Genomic DNA, 21,348 nt, shown 5'->3' on the forward strand with positions numbered 1-21,348 from the left:
CTCCTCCTCCGCCCCGACTCCTTCAGGTGCCAACCAGACCTCATGTAGGTGGGGTCCACCACCACCAGCTCCCTCCTCCCCAGATCAGCCGTTGCCGCTCTCCGGCGCTTCATTGGCGTGTCGTAGGATGGACGGCTCGGTCAGGGCCAGGGTGGGCTGCGTCATCCGGGGAAGGGACGGGGTGGTGGTTGCGGAGGTGGGCTGCACAGGCGGCGGGTCCTGCGGCTGCGCGCTGGGGACGCCCACGATCCAGTACTGACAGTAGCGGCTGTTCGCGAACCAGCGTTGGGCGTCGACCTGCCACGGGGGGTCCCGGCCGATCGTGGGATGGTGCTGGTGGTGGTGCTCCCGGACCCGCCGGGCGCTGCTGCTGAGGTAGGTCCCGCAGGTGCTGCAGCACCAGACGCGGTGGATGGGGAGCTGGGGGATCGGCTCGCTGCAGACGACGGTCCCGGGCCACCCGCAGCTGGTGGATTTCCCGGAGATGTCGCTGCGCCAGGCGGCCGGGGACCGCCACCTCACACGCCCGGCAGACGATGGCATTGTAGTCGCGGAGGTAGTCATACAGCGATGGCACGGTCATGGCGGACAGGGGGTCGATCCGATCGCAGTGGTGGTGTGTGTGGTCGTGGATCCAAGAGTAACATGGGAGGATGGGAACAGAAGATGGGGGGGCATAAAGGCCACGCGTGCCCTGCCAGCGACTTAAAGAGAGTCAGGGGACGGACACATGCCCCCTTTTCCTTTCAGGGTGGGGGAGCAGGAAGCCAGCAGCAGGAAGCATTGCTTTTTCCCCCTTTTCCTGGCCTTAGTCATGTCATGTTTCATCAGAGGATCCAGCAGGATCCATTTCGATCATGTCATCCAGTCCATGGCCTGGTCGGCCCCATCGAGGGACCTCGAGTGCGGCTAGGCCTTGCTGGGATCCCTGTTGTGTCGACTGGTAGATTTCGCCATTGACTCCTGATCCCAGAGTGGTCCAGGGCCTGGGACTTTTGTGCAATCCAGGTTGATATTTATACCTGTCAACAGATCACCACTGCCAATGGGCCAGGGGCGCCCGCGGCGATGCATGCGGATTGGCTCTTGCCGTCGCCGGCAGCTGCCATCGTGGAGATCCAGCGCGGTGACTGGTTCGGGTTGCAGCCGGCCGCAGCCGCCGGCGACGGTCAGGGTGGGACGTCGCCGGCGGCTTTGGTGGGTCCGGTGGATCCCGTGGATGTCCCAGTTGGGCGCGGGGGGCGCGATCCCCGCGAGAACCATCCGACGGGGACCCCGGCGGCGCGGTCGGCCACGCACGGTCTGGGAGAGGTCAAGCAGGCGACCCAGGCCACCTGGATTATCTAGTGGGAGAAGTGGTGCGGCCTCTGTGGGGAGCCGTGCACCCGGCAAAACCAGTCGGGCGAGCCGATCCCAACGGGTGCACGCGGGTTTCGCGGCCACGCCGGCGGATCGGGAGTCGGCAACTGGCACGGTCGGATGCAGCGCAACGAGACGGACAGGATGATACCTGGATCATCCCCCCCGGACGGCTGGGGACGCGGTCCGGGCCCGATGCGGTGGCCGGAATGGGGGGTGCGGAGTCCCATAGCCAACGGCCCCGGGAGGGCCGTGAGAGCCGTCTAGTAGGGTTATGGCACTATAACCATGTACTATGGTGGCTAATATATATTGTCTGGGTCATCCAGGTCATCCAGGTCATCCAGGTCATCCAGGTCATCCAGGTCATCCAGGTCATCCAGGTCATCCAGGTCGTCCAGGTCGTCCAGGTCGTCCAGATTTTGCAGGTCATCCAGGCCGTCAGCCGTCTAGTTTGCCTTAGTCACCCTAGTAGTCTGGGTCTGTGCTATCTGTAGTCTATATTCCAGTGCTTACTATTCATGATGTGTACATATAGAATGCACTAACTATCTGGATGACGCATGCTCTTCTTTATTATTAGCTCCAGGTTTCCTGCACTTAGTTTGGTAGTGCCCTTTGGTCTGCATCCATCTATCGTAACACAAAGTCAGCCAGTAGCATAGCATTAGAGGCTGCTTCCCCATACACACTATGTTCCAAACCAAGCCATAACATATATGCTGCCTCATCATCCACCACATGCCCGCCACCTAATTCGCCTAGGTATTGTTTCACCCATGACTGCTTCTGGAAAACAGCCCAGCAAATTGGCATTACTATATCTGTGAACTCACACCGACCCTGTCCCTGCTGGTCACAAACCACCTGTGGGTTAAAGCACCAGTAACAACTAGTAAGCCGCTGAAACCACCCACCACGCTCTTGCCCCTGTTTCTGCGCCTGCTTTTTGGCATCAAAAAATTCAAATCGCCGTGGGTTTGGACACGCCATTAACAGATATCGGGCATGGGATTCTTGCCCAGAGCCAGCACGGGGCAGGTGGTAGCAGATCATGCATATCCCACGCCATGCTCAGAGTGACGCAATGTAGTCAGCTAGATGACGTGCCTGTGTCTGGACCTTTTGGGTCAGCTCTTCACCCCCAGCTCGTAGATCAGCCAAGTCATCCTCTGCTCCCTCAACCTCTTCTTCACTGGTGCTACTGGCCACTGCAATAGGGTCAGGAAGCTGCACTTTACCTGCCTGGATGCATTGGTCACATAACAGTGCTCCAGGTGCACATGGGCAGGCATCATCATCCAGGAATTGGGACAGTTCTAACACACGGCATGTTGTAGTTGTGATGTACGTCTGCATGGCTGCTTCAGCTGAGCCTAATGGTCGTCCCTCACGTGGTCATGGTGGGCTTCCACTGTGGGGGAACTAAAAGAACAGACTGCCCTTCAGCCCCGTCTCATCCTAGCCGTCCAACCTCCTGCGCGAAATCAATCAAGCTCCAGGGAACTCCAACATAAACAACCAACCACACAGCCGGATGGTCAATGCCTAAGCCAAATGCAGATGTGGCAACAATCCATGCAGGTTAACCGTCCCGCCACTGCTATAAGGCTCGAGCCTTCTCCTCCACACTACCTGATGTTAAGTGGTAGAATGGACTGCCAATGGCATCTGCAATCTGCTCTGTAATACCTTTCTGCCAACAGTAAATAATACATCATGTGCCTGGCTGGAGTTGGGTAATTAATTCTTGAATCCCTGGAATGGCGAAGTCACGGACAAGATTCAAGTGGGGTGGACAATGGCTAACACAGAGATATATATCTCACAGTGTAGTAGGGCTACGGACCATCCGCGCTCCGCGCAATAACATCACCCTCTCAAACTCCACAACCATGAATGGTGGCAGGGTCCCAGTTAAAAACACCATTTGACAAGCTAGATCACGTAACTGCGGCAGGAGCCCCATTACCTTACAGTATGACACTGCTGTGACCACAAGATGGCACTCATCGAAAACCACCCGGTCTAGTTGGTTTGCCATGTGTAGTCAGTTGAGGAAGTTACGGAACTTAGGCCACACAGCCTGCTCAACAGCAACCATAATGAGCGGGCAGGAATGTAACTGATCAGGTTCAGATTCCGCGTCCCAGACATGGCCCTCAATTCCTGCATCCACACACCGGCGCTGCACCTCATCCTTCAGCACCACTAGCGGCAGGATCACCACAGTGGTACCAGCCCCCAGCAGCTGGCATGGCAGGAGGTACAGCAGACTCTTCCCTTCACTAGTACGCAGGATAGTCAGCACCTGCCCCGCGCCCGCCACAATATGCTTCATTGCCTGCTCTTGCCCATCTGACCGATACTGTGCATTTAGGCCGTACATGCGCTGCAGCACTTCCATTGCCTGCTCCATTCACCATCAGCGCCGGGTCCTTGCAGGGGCGTCCTGACGTGCTATGCGGCGTGCAATTGGGGTCTCCTGGACTTCGCTCCCCCACCGCTTAGATAGCGTGGCCACAGATGCAGTCTCAACACTGCCAGTTACACTTGTGGTGGATTCATCCCACTCCCATGGCATTCATGGTCCGGCACGCTGGGTGGTGGATGGGGTCGCCCACTGCGGGAACATGCGATGTGGTGTCACTGGGGCTGGCTCAAAGTGCAGGGGATCATGTATAAACTAGTGCCACAGCTAGCTTACATGTCGGTACTCCTGCAGCCCAGCATCAGTTAGCCCTGCCCGGAAATTCACTGTCCCTCCATATACACAGTTCCCAGTATGGGGTGTATGGCTTGCTTACCAGTGTAGTGCATCAGACATGCTACCTAGTATGGACTGTGGATCCTCATCATCTACCCCCTCCCCTTCCTCAATGAGCAGATTGGCTTCAGTGGCAGCAAATTTCCGTCGGGCAATACCAATGGTAATCTGGCGCCATGCCTGGACATGGATATGCTTCCCAAGGATTAGCTTCCCAGTGTCAACAATAACCCAGGTCATTGCATCATCCGGCCAGGGGCCAGTGCCTCGGGACCATAGGTAATCAGAAATTATAACAGGAATCTGGGTCTCCTGCTGGAGAAACTAGCGGAATGGTTAGATAGTGGCAAGGTACTGGGTAACCAGCTGGGCTACTTCTGGGAGAAGGAAACAAACTAGCCATCGTGATGCATTACTCTGACTCCGGGTCTTATGGTAGCTCAAGATAAAAAGCATCTGCCCATCATGCAGGAATAGGTCTCATGTGGTTAAGGTGGTATTCCTCCACCGGAGGCCCAGAAACTCGGATCGACGCCCCTATTGGCCTGACCCAAGGAAGAATAGAACCATGAGAGCTTGGAGGAATTTCTGCACTACATCCTCATACTGCTATGCAGCATCTGTAGATACAGCCCATTGACCCTCTGCTGTCTGTGACCAGAATGTGTGGAATAGAACTGGGGTCCTCCCTACTCATGAGATAAGCCAGTCCTCTAATGGATTCAAGTAGGGTGCATTCCGCAAATCAGTAAGGAATGACTGCCCTGGTGCAGTGGCATCCCAGTTATCAACTAATAGGCCCAGATCTATAACAGGAATCTCAGACGCAGGACTAGATCGGCCACTAAGGCATAACTCTTCTTTGAAAATTTGCTGCGCCTTAGAGAGCGCCTTGGAGATGATGTTATGCAGATCAGATAGGTGGAAGATCACCTCAGACCAGACTAGTGTCTCTCTATTGGCATGCCAGCGCAGCTGTGTGGGTGGAACTTCTGTCTGCCTAATGCGGAAGCCTAATAGCCGGTTCTCTAATAATTCAGCTACTGGACCATCAGTGTCATTTAATAGCCACTGGTCCTAGATGTCCATGATCATGGCACCAACACCCACGTCTGGTTTATCTGCCGTCTCCGCCAGTACCTGGGCAAGCACCACCATCTGGCAGTCATAAATCAACTGTGATAAGATTGAGGTGTAGTTCCCAACCATCATCCATGTACCTTGAGTAGAACTCCAGTACCGCACAGCAGCATATGAGACAAGGACAGAATCAAACTTGCGACGGGGAACCAGGTGTTGGATAATAGCAAGGCTGAACTCTAGGACAGCCTGATCTAGCTGGTCCTGGAGAGCCTCTTCACCATCATCTTCTTGCCCCATATTAATAAGGTTAGCCAGCTCACCTGCAGCCTCGGTCACCTCAACCCATGCCTCAAGCTGTCGCTCACTAGGTTGAAACAGTGTGTCCCGGAGGTGGCCCTGCTCAACAACTCGGTCCCAGCAACAGATTAGACGTTGCCATGGTTCACTGTATTTACGGCGGGACTGTTGGTTCTGCAGGTCAGTAATGGGATCCTGTGATGCTTCCCCTCTGGTAAAGGTGTTGAGCAGCCGTGCATTCCGGCGACTTAGGTGGCGTGCCTCTAGGTTCTGATCATGGACAAGCACCATCATGGTATTCTCCAGAACCCGTCTAGCACTCTCGTAGATTAAGTATAGATTTTGTTCCTCATCAGGCTTTGGCAGTTGGTAAGTGGGGCCAAGGTCACTTAGATTTAATCCTTGGAGGTGAACATAGATGCCGGTACGCTTCATCCAGGGTGTGATCTCAGAGACATGTCGTGCAGTCTCTACTTGATTTCGTTGTGGTTGGGATTGACTCTGTCGATACCATACCATTATCTGGTCCCATGCATTGTCTGGAACAGGGGAAGAAGAATGGTCATGTGTGGTAATTGGTGCGTTATTAGGGGCGTTGGCATGTGGGTATATATATTGCGGTGTACCTGTTGGTTGTACTTGGTCGGCCAGAACCACAGCAAAGTACTGTTGGCTTTGCTTCTGGTTGAATAATGTCTGTAGATATGCCTGATGCTAGGGAATTGCCCCTTGACGAGAAACCTGCCATTGATGCTGCTGGTTATAGTGTTGTCGCATGTAATCAGTGCTGGTTGTGCGGAAGTCACACTGTTCAAAATGGTAGAGATGTCCGAGCACGGTCGGGAGACCATCAATCTCATCAGTTCCATCAGGTGGCTGCACCACATCCCTAATAGTAGCTGCCACATTGTCTAGTTTGACTATGAGCTTTAATTCTCTTCCGCTGGGTGCTTTTTAATTTATGCTTCTCTTGCAAATGTCGTGAGAGATTCTGGTGTGTATAGCAGCTGCCATGGGTGGTGCAGAGAACCACTTGCCATTCCCGCACAATCTTAAGGTATGATGGAAACACATCATTTTCACCATTAATAACTGATGGTGGAGGACTGGAACTTGACTGGGACATATTTTAATGGCCAGAGAATCAGTTAGTATTGTTAAATAGGACTTGCATTGATTATTATTGCAGAATTGATGTTTTGAAGTTCAGCGGATTTTCACCTGAAGTTCTGTGGGTGCTAACATGGTTTGGGTTTAGCGCCGGGTAGGTTTTGTTAGTAGGGTTTGAGAGTAACTTCAACGCATACTAATTATAGTCATGTTCAATGTCATTTTCCATATCATGCTCGTCGTCATGCTCACTACCATGCTTGATCCTTCCTCGATTCATCCTCGATTCCTCACTTGATTCCATGCTCAATGCTTGCTTAATTGTATACTTAATAACTACTCATAATATATATATACTCTACGATGATTCTGTGGTACCACCCTGCTTGCTCCTCTTCACTACTCCATACATGTTTGACCAAATGACACTGATCATCACCACAAAATATATTCTAACATTTGACTTGATATATTTCCCTGCCTATCTACTCCCGCCGCTCAATAACCCTACCCAAATGCTCGATATCATGCTCAATATCATGCTCAATATCATGCTTGCTGTCATGTTCAATGTCATCCTCCCTACCATGTTCGATGTCATGCCCGACGTCACATGCTCAATATCGTACTCGATTCCATGCTCAATTCATCAATTCTATGCTTGATTTCATGTTTGATTCATTGCCCAATTCCTCACTTGATTACATGCTCAATTCCTCGCTCGATGGCTCACTTGATTCGTCACTCGATTCACTCGATTCACTCGATTTGTCACTTGTTTTATGCTCGATCCCGGAATTGATTTCATGCCTGATGCCTTACTTAATGCCTCTCTCAATGCCTCGCTTGATTTCATACTCAATTTTTTGATTAATTTCATGGTTGATCCCTCGCTTAATGCCACGCTTGATGCCATGTTCCATGTCATCCTCCCTACCATGCTTGATGCCGCTTGATGTCATGCTCAATTTCTTACTCCAATCCGTACTCGATTCCATACTCGATTTGATGGTTGATCCATCACTCGATTCCTCCATCAATGCCCTGGTGAATGTCACATGCTCGATGTCGTACGCGATTCCATGTTCGATTTCATGCTCAATTCCTCACTTGATTCCTCACCCGCTTTTATGCTCCGTTCCTCACTCGATTCCATGCATGATTCCTCCCTCGATTCCATGCCCATTTCGTCGCTTGATTCCATCCTCTATTCCTCACTAATTCCTCACTCAATTCAATGCTTGATTTCTCACTTGATTCCGTGCTCGATATTATGCTCAATTCCTCGCTTGATTCCTGTTCCGATTCCTTGCTCGATGGCTCACTCGATTTCGTACTCAATTCCTCGCTCGATTCCTCGGTTTCATCCTTGATTCCTAACTTGATTCATGCTATTCTATACTTCAATACTCATTCCACGTTTGATAACATGTTTATCACTACTCATAATATATACACCCCGTAATACCACCCCGCCCCCCACTACTACATATATATTTGACCACTGATCATCACCACATAATATATTCTAACATTTGACCTGATATACCCCATCTACCGCTCAATCTCTTGACATATCCGCCGTAACCAACAAATGAAACAAACAATTGATTATGCCTCTCCTGTTCGGGATGGGCCTGATCCTGCGCGTCGACCCCCATTGCCTGTAACCGGCGCTGCCATATGGGCTCAATCTGGCTCCGCCATGGCCCAAACAACATCATGGCGACCATGGAAACCAGCATCCCGCGGTACGCACATCGCTGCCGGTCTTCCCACCCGGGACATATGGATTGGGGCATGCCACACGAATAACATGCGGTATACGGCGCGTATGGAATCGCCCCCCGTACATCCTTCATCCACTTCTTAGCTGTCTGGCTATTGGGGTGCTGGCAATGGTACAACTCATGCTCTCTGTCACGCCCGGCCATGGCACAAATATAACATCGATTGTGCCACTCCATGCTTTCGGCCTGGGCCAACTCCTCATCCAAACCCTCCTGGGTGCGATGCTGCTGCTGCTGAATATCCATGGCGGCCCATTGATGGTCCTGGGCCTGCTGGACATGCCATACGGACATGGGAATGGCTTGGCTGAATGATTCGGTGGATGGTGCACTAACTGATGTTTCATGCGGTGCCTCACCGGATCCCTCACTCGATCCCTCACTCGATCCCTCACTCGATCCCTCACTCGCTGCTCTCACTGTTTCCCTCACTACCTCACTCAATCCCTCACTCGCTGCTCGCACTTGCTCATACTGCATCTCTTCCATGTCCATTGCCATGCTTGTAATCACCCCTGCATGCTGCAAATGATGTCCATCTTCCGACGGCTCCTGGACAACTACCTCCTGTGCCTCCCAATCGGGATCACACCCATCATATGCCTGCTCACTCCGATCAACGTCCTGGCAATGCTGACGGCGATGCCCATCCACCTCCCCGTCCAAATATTCATCCAACACCACCCGGCGACACCCAACCCCTTCCACCACCCCCATATAATCTGCGACTCGTTCCTGATCCTCTGGCGATACCCCCTCCATCCACGGCGCTGGCGCGTCCCACCCAGCCGGCTGAATGATGATCGCCTCGCTCCGCTGGCCATCCCGTCCCGCTCGACCACTTTCTTGCGCATAATCTAACAACGTCCGCGGTGTGCCAATGTGGATGATGCTACGGATATTGGGGATGTCGACCCCCATCCCCAATGCGCTCGTGGCTGCGATGACTGGACTACCTCCCATGAATCGGGCTAATACCCCTGCCTTGTCCAACTGATCGCTATAATATGCCTCGCATCCGAATACCCGTGCCATGGCTGTCACCTGCCCAATGATATTCGCATATATAATCACCTTGCCTCCTGCCGCTCGTCGAATACGGTCCTGAATGAATGCCACCACGGCCTCACTCTCAATCCACTGGTACGGACCCCGGCCGACCCCCGTCAACACGGGGCGCCATACCCGGTATGCCACATTCGGACGACTGGTACGGGCCCGGTAAATGGTCACTGCGGTCCGATCATGCTTCATCCGCCGGCATAACTCATCCTCCATGCTCGGGGGCAACGTGGCGGTCAACCATACCATCTGGGTGCGTGCCTGCACTAATTTCCCTAACTGGGCCATCCGTGGACGAAAATCCTGCTGATCGTTCGACACCACATGGCATTCGTCGATGACAATGCGGTCCAATCGCCGCGTCCACCGCAATCGATTCAAAAATGTGTGAAAATCGGGGCTCACTGCGGATTCGGGGGTCACCAACACGATCGACGCGGCGTCGGGGGGACATCGGCTCTCCCATGCCACGCATGAAATGCCCAGCTGCTGGCACCGTCGCTGGAAGTCGCCCCGTAACGCCACCACGCTTGTGCCCAAGACTGACCTGTCATATATGGGTAGTGAGGGCACTTACTACTGATTTCAGTCCCGGCTAATTCTCATGCAGTCCACCTTCTGGCTCCCGCTAAAATCACCATAATACAGCCTCATCATGGTTTCGTATACTAATTTTGAATCAGCTGCTGCGGCCCTAGACAGAACCTCTTAAGTTGTTTAAAAACCTATGCTACACTCCCTGCTGATTTCGGCGCTGGCCAATTCTGCCTCAGGCTATCCACATTCTGACTCCCGCCGAAATCACTGCATGCCCTCATGTTGGTTTCGCACACCCAGGTTTAAATTTAGCTGCTGCAGCCCTAGTTAGAACCACCTAGAAATTTCTTAAGGCTAAACCTATATAATATACCACTGTGGATTTCGGCTCCAGCTAATTCTGCCTCAGGCTGTCCAGATTCTGGCTCCCACCGAAATCACTAGATAGGCTCATGTATAATTCTTAATCCTGAAATTCAAAGTTATTTAAATCTGTAAAAAGCATTGCTGGTGCATGTTTCATTTGCTCTCCAGCTTCCCAGTCCCACTTATTCTGATCCCTCCACTGCCACTTTAGTGGTAGCTGTTCATTCTCTGCTATGTCTTATATCGCTGTGAGTCGCGGAATACCATGCCATTGGGGATATTCGTTTCCTTTCTCCATTAATGATTTGAAGCCTTTTTGTTCGGCCAGCAAAGCGAGTGCCGTCGCACTTTGGGATTAGAGAGAAGAAACGTGTGGCAAAAAGACCAATTGTTTGTTTCCACTGAAGAGCAATAGCCTGGCCCAGCCGTTCCTTGATTCGATTAAAGGCATGCTGGGTGATGACTCGATACTCTGCCCTATCCCATGATGTCCGAGTATATGGGGTTTTGTATCGGTCCTGGTCATCCCAATCAAACAGCTGCTGTAGAAGATCTGCCCAGGTTGGTATCTCCTTCCAGACCAGCTTTACTTGGTTGCGGCCAATAGTAGCTGGTTCGGTTGCATAGTACTGCATAATCCAACTGTAGCATACTCCATAATTGTAGGCCTCAAGCTCTTTAGGTGCTGGTATTTTGAAATCCTTTCGATTATAGGCCAGAACCTTCATGGTCAGAGCGAGAAAGCATATACGCCGCAGTCGGTCTAGTGCATGTTTATATGGTATGCGATGCCCTAAGGACTGGGTGATCTTGTCAATTTGCTCATAAAGCAGATGGGTGGTTGCAACCTGTTTCCTCCTTCCTTTGTAGGTCCTCTGGAAATCAGGCAGGTAGAAACGGAGTGCTGGTCGGATCTCGGGGTTGAATATGAGTTTATCCCAATCTAGAAGGGACGATGACAGCCAGAACATTCCGAGTCTCTTAACTATATCCTCAAGGCCAAGTCCGCGCCACTGGATCCCCTTCGGTGACACCCACTGGTCCTTGTAGAGATCATATGGTAGCCCATAGGGCTGATCATTGCAGGTAGCCTGGACTATCCTTGCTAGCATAATCCCAACTGCACCTGTATCCAGGGTCAGCCGCGGGCTGTGTTGACGGAGGCACTCAAGGGCACCAAGCCATCTGTTAAGCTCCCAGCGAATAAAGTCGACAGCCTCGGTGGTTGGGACTGAGATATACGGCGTATACCGGGGCCCTGGGCTGGCAGATGGCATGCAAGGCAGATCCAGCTGATGAAAGAGTGCCCATGAAATACGATATTCTTCCCGGGTTCCAAATGAATAGTTCCGCGCAGCTAGTAAGCCTCTATTCAATCGAGTCTTAGAGTTTATATAGGACTCCAACCCAGCATCTGCAACCAGGCGCTGGACATGCTTGCTTTTGCCCCCGCCATGGCCTGAACGCGCCCACAGCTGAAGTAGATCCATCGGAATCAGAATACTCTCAATGTGCTTATTGGTAAAAGGAAATGTTTTATGTCCATCTGTAATTTCCTTATAGATGTTGTATCTCTGCGCATAGACCAGACCCTGTACATTAGCTGAGTGGTCTTGAGAGAGTCTGAAATTTAGCGATGCTAGACTCTGCATCCCGCTTACTGAATGGTAACGGACAGTGACATGCTGCTTGGGGTTGAGGGTTAGCAGCCAGTGCTGCAGGCAGCATCGCTTCCACCAGTGAATCTTGGGTATATCCTCTGATATGCACTCTTTACCGAGATCAATATATGTCTTCTGTTGATGAAGATATTGGATATTCACCATAGATTAAAGCTCGTTCATGAAATCCTGCCGGAGCTGTGAGAAATCCTGGTGTTTCCACACTAATTTAGTGCCATACATCTGTAGGACAATAAACATGCCGCGGAACTCTTGTAATTAAGGGTTTGTCAGCTTAGCAAGCATGTGTTCCCATAATTCCGCCAGATATTTCTCTGGGACTGGATAATGGATCGCGTGCTGCCCGCCCTTGTCCCAGGTTCGATGCTCCTTGTGGCCGGCCCGCATTTTTGCAACACCACATTCCCACGTCGGTGGTAAATGTTGGATTGATGTCCATGGCATAATCTCCCGAAGTGAGGGAAGAACAATATGGTCGATCCAGAGAGCATGCTGGCGGTCAGTTAGGTAGGTGTTGCCGTTATAAGGCATATGTGGAAACGCGATATAGAGCCATAGCTGCTGATGATGAAGTCCCTCTCCAAACCGAATATGTTGACATTGGTTTAATCGACGGCCATGGAACCAGATATGGATGGATTTCTGGAAATTATGGACCGCCTTAGTATAGTACGAAAACCGGAGCCCTCGAAGGGCCTGTAGAGAAGTTGCTTCTGCCATGAAAGCATCGATATCATAGGTCTGGCCCCGGTGTGCGCTTGGCTGGTGGGACTTGAGGGGGTGGAGGGGCGGTGGATCTGGACTTCCAGCCAGCACATGCATCCATGTCGAGTCTCCTGGCGGTGGCATAGGGTATGAGAGATCCTGGCTGAGGACATCAGGAAGACTAGAAGTGCGAATAAAAGCGGTCATTTCTCCGAGACTAAGCCCATACCATGGTTCAGGGGCCGGACTTGAGCACTGTCGGCATGTAGGCTCATTAAGTAGATGCTGCTGTATCCACTCATGAGCAGACTTAGCATGCTCTGCTTGCTCAGTGTTAGTCTGGTGTATATCCTCATCAGAATCCTCTCTGATATTTAGACCCGCGTCGACTACCTCGTGCCACTCAGGGTCAAACTCTATCTCAGATTCACCAGAGATCAGTGAAGTAGAAGATAAAGGGGGTGATTGTTGCTCTTCCACTTCACTGATAGGACTATGATTAATCCTAGTTGATGTTGCAATAGGACCCTCGTGCACTAAGCTATCCTCTAGAGACTTAGAGCCAGTTACTGCTGGATTTGTGCGTTACTTTGTCCCCGAGATTCGGAGTGACTCCTTTGCCTTCATGGAGGATAATTTTCTGGAGCGAAGCCATGTGGAGCAGAGTTGGACTGGCAGATGTAAAGAACAAATGTAAAGAGCGAGATTCTGAGGGCCAGAATAAAAGAGAATCAAAGCAGTTAGAGGGTTCTATTTGTGCTCTCAGACTGATTCTCGAGCACGGGACTTTTGATATCATTGCGCGGGATGTACGAGACAGACTTGGTTTACATAGAAGGACTGCTCCCTCATATTATTGGGATCTAAGCAAGCCTCTTTTGGCGAATACATGATTGAAAAGAGAGTGAAATGAGCGTATTATGGGTACTCCTGCCGCTGTGACTACCAACGACAGTGAGGTGACGCAAAAGCTGTCTGATAGGGTTAATTGGCTAACAGGCTGCTTCATGCAAAAGAAAATATCGGTACTTATTGTCTCAGTCATTCAAAAACTTCTCGGTCCTTGGTGGACACGTTATGGAACGGCCGTCCAACCTAGATCATTTAGATACTTGACCTACAAGTTGCTTGTCCCTAAGATATGAACACCCGAAATCTTCAATTAGAGCGGCTGTAACATCCATAATTAGCCACCGAAAAATGCATTTGAAATTAGCCAGTTACAGGCTAGAATACTCACCCTCCCTATCCGGATTTCCTTATGAAGACGATAATTTGAAAAGGGGGAATCTATGTAGTTCCACTGGTCATGTGCCAAGAGGGGCTTTAGTCTCTACTGTATCCTTGTTGATCATCGAAAAAAATGAACGGGAACATCATGACGGTATTTCACAGAAGGGCTGGCCCAGACAAAATCTGTCGAAAGGCCAAGTCATGATGAGTTCGTCTGCAGAGGTTCCATACTACGAACAATTCCCTAACTCATGGAGAACCGGCTGGTTCAACGGGCGGAAGGTGAAGCATCTAAGGCTGTCAGGGGACGAAGATAGATCTCTACTGATGCTATTACCACATCAACTCCTTTACCCTTTGCAGGACGTAGTTTGATAGCTTGGAATAAACTGAATGAGGAAGAACCAGGTTCGACCGCGCAGTAGTCCAATGTGAAAACCTTGAGTTTTGACCTCTGGCACTCAATCCTTGACTAAGTGAAGAGCATCATAGGTCATTTTGCATTCACACCGCTAGAATGAGTGATACAATAGTTACTTGACAGTCTCATTATATAGCGACTTATACTGAATTCCCTAGCCTCGCATAGCCTTCCCGTTAACTGATTGCCGACTGGTTGCCGTCAACTGTAGGCGCTTCTTTTTCTGGTCTTAGGCTTCCAGCGAATGCATTCCACCCCTGGATCGTTCCAAATCTCCTTTAGAAACTATGTATTTCTCAAAATACACACAGACGATCTCCTGATTACCCTCATGCTTCAAGTCTTGCACAGGCCTGGAAAGAACCAAACCTTCCCCTTCTTCCTTCAACACGCAAACCTTGTCCTGTCGCGTGTCAATACATGAGGAACTGTACAAGGATTGGTTACCCACTCGCATAATGTCAAATTCTTTGATTGATATTGCACGAGGTTGCGATTGATTGACTGGTTGTGGTGTGCAAGGTGCGAAAGATTCATTTGCCTCAGGGCCCTGAACAAGACAGCTTAAGAAACTCAAAGCCTGTAACAAGGCACTCTTTAGAAGACTGATCATGATCATTGAGATTTAATGATACCCAGAGGACAGCGATTGGATATAGGGACTATAGAGAGATGGATAATCTGTTTACTCGGGCCGAGCGACCCACAACTATCATGCACATTGTATTTCAGCATAGTGGATGATGACTGACTGGTAGCAGCTGATGAGGTTGGTAATTGGAGCAATCTGTAGCAGTCAGTGAGTCTGGTAGCGAGCAGGTGTTGGTAGTTGGTAGTAGCATCTATGAAACTGTACTAGATCGGAGAAACCTCGATCCTAGCATCTGCGTCAAAAACCGATGTCTCAGCAAATAAGCAACCTTCCTATTCCAATTTCCCAGTAAATGTGTAGAGATAGCGCCTAGTAGCTTTCACTGTTTCGACCTTTGCAAAATGAGAATGACGATCTCGCCAATTGACAGCTTATGGAGATGTGCCAACTTCATTGAACAAACTGGCTATGACTAGCTTAATTCTTAGTAGTTGTAATATCGGAGCCTTGTTGCGACCATAACTAGCATTACTTTTGGTATAGTGTCCTGCACATTACTATTGTGACTATAACTAGCATTACTTTGGTGTAGTAGTGATGATCATGAGACAACAAAGAGTAAACACTATGGTATAGTATCACAAGTGATACTTGTTGGGGTAGTAGCACTTAGTATAACAGCTCTATTTCATGAGACAGCCTTTGGACCCGAAGCTTAGTGACAAGATCAGTGCTTTCAAAACGCTGCTCTGCGTCACCACTGCTTTGCCCATTATGTCCTGGTGCGACGTGCAGTATTCTATCCAATGCTTAAGGGTATAAGTATCTTTGATCATGTGCCCCAAACTCTCGTTATCTTTCTATTTTATTCTGCTTTCTATACCACATTCCACTCTGATACTCTTTTTTTCGTGACAGGTACGTCTATGTTCTGGTAATAAATTTCGGCTTTATATGCTTATTCTTACCTTGAAGCCTAAGTTTTGTCAATCAGAATGGCCACCAGTGAATATGCAACTTGCCAAACCTTCGGCTGCGGCCAAACTGGCATTCGCCGCGGTGAAAAGTGCCCAAAATATGGTGCTGTGCGCCCAGCAAATGATGGGAAGAAGGTAAGCTATCCATTATTTTTATATAGAATTGATGTAACTTACTAACTATCTGGACTCCAGTAACCTATTGCTCCCGATGAAAGCGCCGTCGTTGCCATTTTGTGATTGATCTACCCATCGGCCCCGACGGCCTGTCAGCGAAGGATGCTGGATGCGCAAGTTAAAGATGGCATTTGTTCAGCAACACTCATTTATGCCCAAATTATTTTTAATCTCTCCTATCATCAATGGAAGAGCATCGCATAATTATAAAATACTCTCTCCACATAAAATGTGTACTCTACCCTGTAAATCTTCAGCTACAAGACGGCATTTATAGGTGTAGTTTGGCCGTTGATGGTGAAAGCTGTCAATGGAAACTAGTGCCAACAAGAGGGTACCAAAAATGTGATACTGGTTTAGCCTGGTGATTGCCCATGCTACGCACAGACCCGTCCATAAGTACCTAAATATGAGCACCTTGCAAGTGAGGCCGTTCTATTTACAACAATCTGCAAAACCCATTTTAACGCAACAATTCCGACTCTGCTGAATTTCAGCTAAAGGAATGAAGATGCTTTCAACTCTTCATTGGAAAGACGATGAGTACTACCGTGAACATCCTCTGCAGAAGTACTTGAGGGATGCCTGTGTCAAAAGGGTGAATTGGGAAGCGCTATGCCAATACGCTTCATCCAAAAATTCGGGTCATCCTTGCAGCCTGCTAGAGAAAAGTACAATCGGCGGTGTACATCTTATTAGGCTTCTGAGCTTTGGAGATACTAAGTGGATTGCTAGAGTACAACTTAGACCATCAACACCGGAAACTACAAGCCTCCTTCGTGCTGAGATAGACGCAATGGAACTTGTCAGAGCCCGAACGGACATCCCTGTACCCAAAGTCTTTGGCTTTAAGCTTGATGATGCGAATACTGCTCGAGCAGCGTTTATTCTCATGGAGTTTCTGCCCGGTTTTTCCGCGATGGACGCCGAGGGAGGCTATGAAGCCCATTGGGGTGAGGTCCCACCCAAAAGAAGAGCATTTTTCTTTGAGCAAATTGCAAGAATACAGGTATGACTATTCGACACCTGATTTTGTTGAAAATCATACTAAAATCACCGTTAGGTGCAAATGTCCTCAATCAGACTGCCCAGAATCGGTTCAGTTATTAGGCGGGACAATAACTCCTTCGATGTTGGGCCGCTTCCAAAGATTAGAGGACCATTCTCAACAGCAACCGAATTTTTCAAGGCTTGGGCAAAGCATGCGAAGTTTCCTTTATCCGATGAGGATATCAGAAAACTCATAAACGGCGGCCCGACGGATTCTATCCTATGTTTGATTAACGCGTTCCCCAGCTGTCTACGTGAAATGGCCTGCAGAGTTTCGGCCAATGATAACGGCCCATTTCTGCTTTATCATCCCGACTTCTACCAAAGTAACATCATTGTGGATGAGTCATTCAGGGTCCTTGGTGTCATTGACTGGGAAGGGGCTTGTACTGTGCCATGGGAATTAGTCGAGCCGCCATTGTTTTTGAGCATGGTGCCTCCTGCTATGGATGACCCAAGAAATTACGAAGCAAACGGTCAGCCCAAGGACTTTGATAGCAGACGCCGCCTCAACGAGAGGGCTGAGTATGCGAAATACGTCCAGAAGAAGGAAGAGGAGCTGAAAGGAGATGATAAGCTCTCCCAGGTCCTACTCGACCCTGGTGCACAAGGACTTGCACACGCGATAAAGGTGTATCACGATCCGGGGAAGCTAGAATTTTACTGCAAAGTATTGGATCCATTTAGTTCTGAGTCCTAAAGTGACTGCTAGTCCAGGCTCAATGCTGACCTGTCTGGCATCTCGGGAATAGCCACAAAATTTGCGGACAACTGCCGGAAAAATTTGGGCTGCGTTTGCATAAGTGACGCAAAAGCTTCATGGATATTTGTATAGTAAAATTACTGCGTAAAATGGCTTGATCGCACAGATAATCAGCATGAGGGGGATACTTAGCCTCAGCAAGGGCGCCAGCGAGGTGGCCGTGGCTGTGGCTATAGTGTTGCTTATCAGCAGCTCACCACTCATTGATCATGCTGAGTGCTCTAGTCCAGTTGCCCTGAGTTAAGTCCCATCTTGAACATACTCCATCATTTAAATAAGACTGGCCGCGCTTTACTGTACACTTTCCTGATTATATCCATATGACTGAACATCTGAAACACAGCGGTAGCTTTATCTATTCAAGGGCTCTTGCTGTGCCTTGATCTCACATATTGCACATAATCCCGCCCTAGAATAAGAAGGCTCATTCATAACTTTTCATTCGTTATGCCTTGGTCAAAAATGATCTGAATCATTTTAAACAAGAAACGGTATAGCTCCCCCGTCTCCATCACAAGCATATGATGTGTTTTCATGCCATAGAATGACATAGTAGGCAGTGGTTATAGTCACAAAAATCTATAAGTTGCAAAGTTCTATCATGTGTTATCATCTTGTTGTGGTCAATCTTTAAGCAGGCTTATAAGTAGTGCGTAGCCCACCTGCCTGGACATAAAAATTCTGGAGTCCTCTACATAGTTGCATAGTTGATACTCCAAGTTACTTGCCCTCTGTCAGTGGAGGAGTAATGGTTTTAATTTTAGGTAGGCGGCAAGTTGCTAGCGACGTGATCCGACATTATATGCTTGGCATCACACCAGGCTGATCCTTGTCGTACCTGTTAGTGCGGGGACGTGAGAAGCAGCGTGAGGGAGTCCTGGCAACTCTTCAACTCGCACATATCAGCGGAAGTGTCTAGCTCAGTATGGTTGAAAGCGAGCTTCTCAACCATGTTGTTTTATGTTCCTACCAGGAACCCAAGAAAAAGAGGAAGGTCTTCGAGAGTTTGCTCCAAGTAAGTCTTGTCTCCAGCCATGCTAAACTGCCAGGCTAACAGGATCCAGGAGGATAAACTTAGTGCGGAGCCTGTCTTCAAAGTCTCAGGCAAACCTTCTCGTCTAAACCACAGAGAGTCGATAAAATTTATCGTGCTGCAAGACGAAATACTCCAATAACAGCTCCTGGCACCATTAAAGAATGGATTGAAAAGTGGAGGTTTAGCGAAGATATCTTTAGTTGTGAAGAAGCGTCAGATTTACAACCCATCACGCGCACTCCTGACATCTGTGATCAACTTGCTAAATGGTTCTCAATCCTCCATGAAGGTTGTCTAAGCCGGGTATATTAGCGGTTTTACTGCCTTTTGCTGTTCAGGTTCTCAGACACCTGCGCAAAATTTAGGCACAAACTCCATGGTCTCGAATCAAAAACCGGCTGGTTAGTTGCACCCAATCCTCGGGAATCTTATGGTGACATTTGTTTCTAGGCATTGAAGGGGCTACCGCCACCCCCAGATTAAACACACGAAAGAAGACTTGTTTATTTGATGAAATCAGCCTCGAGAGAACAGGCTATGGGTCCGAGCTCATACAGTACAGTATTGAGGGTCATTTCACCTGCCCTGACTGCACCTACAGCGCCAACACGAATTCTGGACGACCTGCCCGCTATCAATCGTGGGATTGAATCCCATGTCCATTTTGAGGTGTCACAAGCATCCACACGCCTAGTCAAGCAGCATCTCTTGCCAGCAGCACCCAATCGGAACAATTGCGACAAGATGCTTTACGATCCCTTTGTGACGACCCTTATTACAAACAGGTGGAGGGGATCATCAAGCAGAATAAAGATGCAGGAATGTTGCAGAGGCGAACCTCTGTTAGTCTATCGTCTCTCTATTAGCCATGTTACCACTGACTCCGGTCCAAATAGGCTATTGATGCACATTCGAATCTGAGCGGCGCCCCACCTAAAAGAGTTAGCATGGAGCACCATTGCTCGGAGCTACAGCAGCCTGGTAACAACACAAGTATTGCTTTGCGCAGCATAGCCCAACATCCCTATAGCCTGGCACAACAGGGAGCCACATACAATAACACTAACGGTACGTTGCAAGCACTCGCTCCAGACATCCACCTAGCATTTGAATGACACTATTATGGCATCGCAAGGAGCCGGCCAGGGTCACTACCTGAATCCAAACGATACCGCTATCGCGCTACACGGAATTGCCCATGATACCTATCTGCATTCAAGCAACGCTGCTATGGCGTTCGAAGGAGCCAATCAAGGTGACTTCCTGAGTATGAACGACACCGCTATCGTACTACACGGAATTGCCCAGGACCCCTACCTCGATTTCAATGATACCGCGCTAGCGCTCCGGGGATTTGTCCAAGACAACACTACACGGCAGTTCCCTTTAGACATGAACTTGTCTGGAGTTGTATAAACATCAATTGGGCTGCGTAGTATGAACTAAGTTATAATGCGATCAACAACCAATGCGAATAACTTCCCATCATCCGGGATGCGTAGCGTAGATTCTTCCAGAATATGGTAATAATGGTCCTTGTCCACCACTATTCCGTTCAGCGTGACCTCTCCTTTGATATGGATTGGGATCATAATCGTCAGGGTGTCGGCAATTTTGGGCTGCCCAGGAAAATAGACCACCCCACCTTTTCTGCTACTCAATATACTCCGGGGCTGTTGATAGGAAGCCTATACATATTATCAGAAATCATCGTTCTGCGTCTCAATAGCGAGCTCACAGCCTTTTCAGGGTATTCCTTCATGGCGGCGTTTATAGCATTGTAGCAGAGATCTGTTGGTAGAAAACCGCTCGCACGACCCTTTTGCGGCTTGGGAAGAGACACGGCATATGACTGGATTTGGCTCCAGGCAGCCGCTGCAGCACTTCTGACGTTTTCTGACCCAATTGCAATAATGTTGTTCATCTTCATCCTTCCGCACTAGTTATATCTGAACGTTAGCATTGAGCATATAATATCCCTTGGGAAGTTCACTTACACTATATCCTTCAATCTACTGAATATAGCTGCCGTACAGACAAGAAACGTGGCCCAACATAGTGGGGTTGCGCGGGGTTGATGAATTTTTGAGGTGCCCAATCTCAACCATGACATCGTTAAACCCATGAGCACGTGTTGTTAGTCATGGCCCGGGTATATTTATGACTAAACCAGCTGAACTAACGTAATCCACCACCGAGCGGCACACACCACCAAGCGGCACATGATTTTTACCAAAATTAACAAACCAGGAAATCTTCTACTACTGCGCAATCAAAATAAAGCTATTTTCATACATAAGAGAATTATATTACCTATTAGGGCAGCCAGTTCTAATATGAC

At 49.2% G+C, this 21,348-nt stretch overlaps 6 protein-coding genes across 6 annotated transcripts; 1 reads left to right on the forward strand and 5 right to left on the reverse strand.

Moving 5' to 3' along the window:
- Positions 1-84: 84 nt before the first annotated feature.
- CDV56_100039 (uncharacterized protein) lies at positions 85-543 on the reverse strand (the record flags this gene model as incomplete). Its single annotated transcript, XM_026753658.1, has 1 exon — positions 85-543. The coding sequence occupies one exon, from the start codon at positions 541-543 to the stop codon at positions 85-87; it is 459 nt and encodes a 152-aa protein (XP_026610037.1).
- Positions 544-817: 274 nt separating this feature from the next.
- On the reverse strand, positions 818-1,589 carry CDV56_100272 (uncharacterized protein; the record flags this gene model as incomplete). Its single annotated transcript, XM_026753891.1, has 3 exons — positions 818-963; positions 1,023-1,466; positions 1,511-1,589. The coding sequence occupies 3 exons, from the start codon at positions 1,587-1,589 to the stop codon at positions 818-820; spliced, it is 669 nt and encodes a 222-aa protein (XP_026610038.1).
- A 1,820-nt stretch (positions 1,590-3,409) lies between these two features.
- CDV56_100714 (uncharacterized protein) lies at positions 3,410-3,778 on the reverse strand (the record flags this gene model as incomplete). The annotated part of the gene is made up of 1 exon (XM_026754333.1): positions 3,410-3,778. One exon carries the CDS (start codon positions 3,776-3,778, stop codon positions 3,410-3,412), a length of 369 nt encoding a protein of 122 aa, XP_026610039.1.
- A 1,425-nt stretch (positions 3,779-5,203) lies between these two features.
- Positions 5,204-11,648, reverse strand: CDV56_100994 (uncharacterized protein; the record flags this gene model as incomplete). Its single annotated transcript, XM_026754613.1, has 3 exons — positions 5,204-5,819; positions 8,222-10,015; positions 10,720-11,648. 3 exons carry the CDS (start codon positions 11,646-11,648, stop codon positions 5,204-5,206), a joined length of 3,339 nt encoding a protein of 1,112 aa, XP_026610040.1.
- A 663-nt stretch (positions 11,649-12,311) lies between these two features.
- On the reverse strand, positions 12,312-12,902 carry CDV56_102013 (uncharacterized protein; the record flags this gene model as incomplete). The annotated part of the gene is made up of 1 exon (XM_026755632.1): positions 12,312-12,902. The coding sequence occupies one exon, from the start codon at positions 12,900-12,902 to the stop codon at positions 12,312-12,314; it is 591 nt and encodes a 196-aa protein (XP_026610041.1).
- A 4,052-nt stretch (positions 12,903-16,954) lies between these two features.
- On the forward strand, positions 16,955-20,423 carry CDV56_102637 (uncharacterized protein; the record flags this gene model as incomplete). The annotated part of the gene is made up of 4 exons (XM_026756256.1): positions 16,955-17,167; positions 17,222-17,878; positions 19,904-20,075; positions 20,143-20,423. The coding sequence occupies 4 exons, from the start codon at positions 16,955-16,957 to the stop codon at positions 20,421-20,423; spliced, it is 1,323 nt and encodes a 440-aa protein (XP_026610042.1).
- Between the last annotated feature and the right edge of the window lie 925 nt (positions 20,424-21,348).

Source organism: Aspergillus thermomutatus (genome assembly GCF_002237265.1).
Source record: "Aspergillus thermomutatus strain HMR AF 39 chromosome Unknown NODE_368, whole genome shotgun sequence".
In the NCBI taxonomy this organism is placed as follows: Eukaryota; Fungi; Ascomycota; class Eurotiomycetes; order Eurotiales; family Aspergillaceae; genus Aspergillus; species Aspergillus thermomutatus.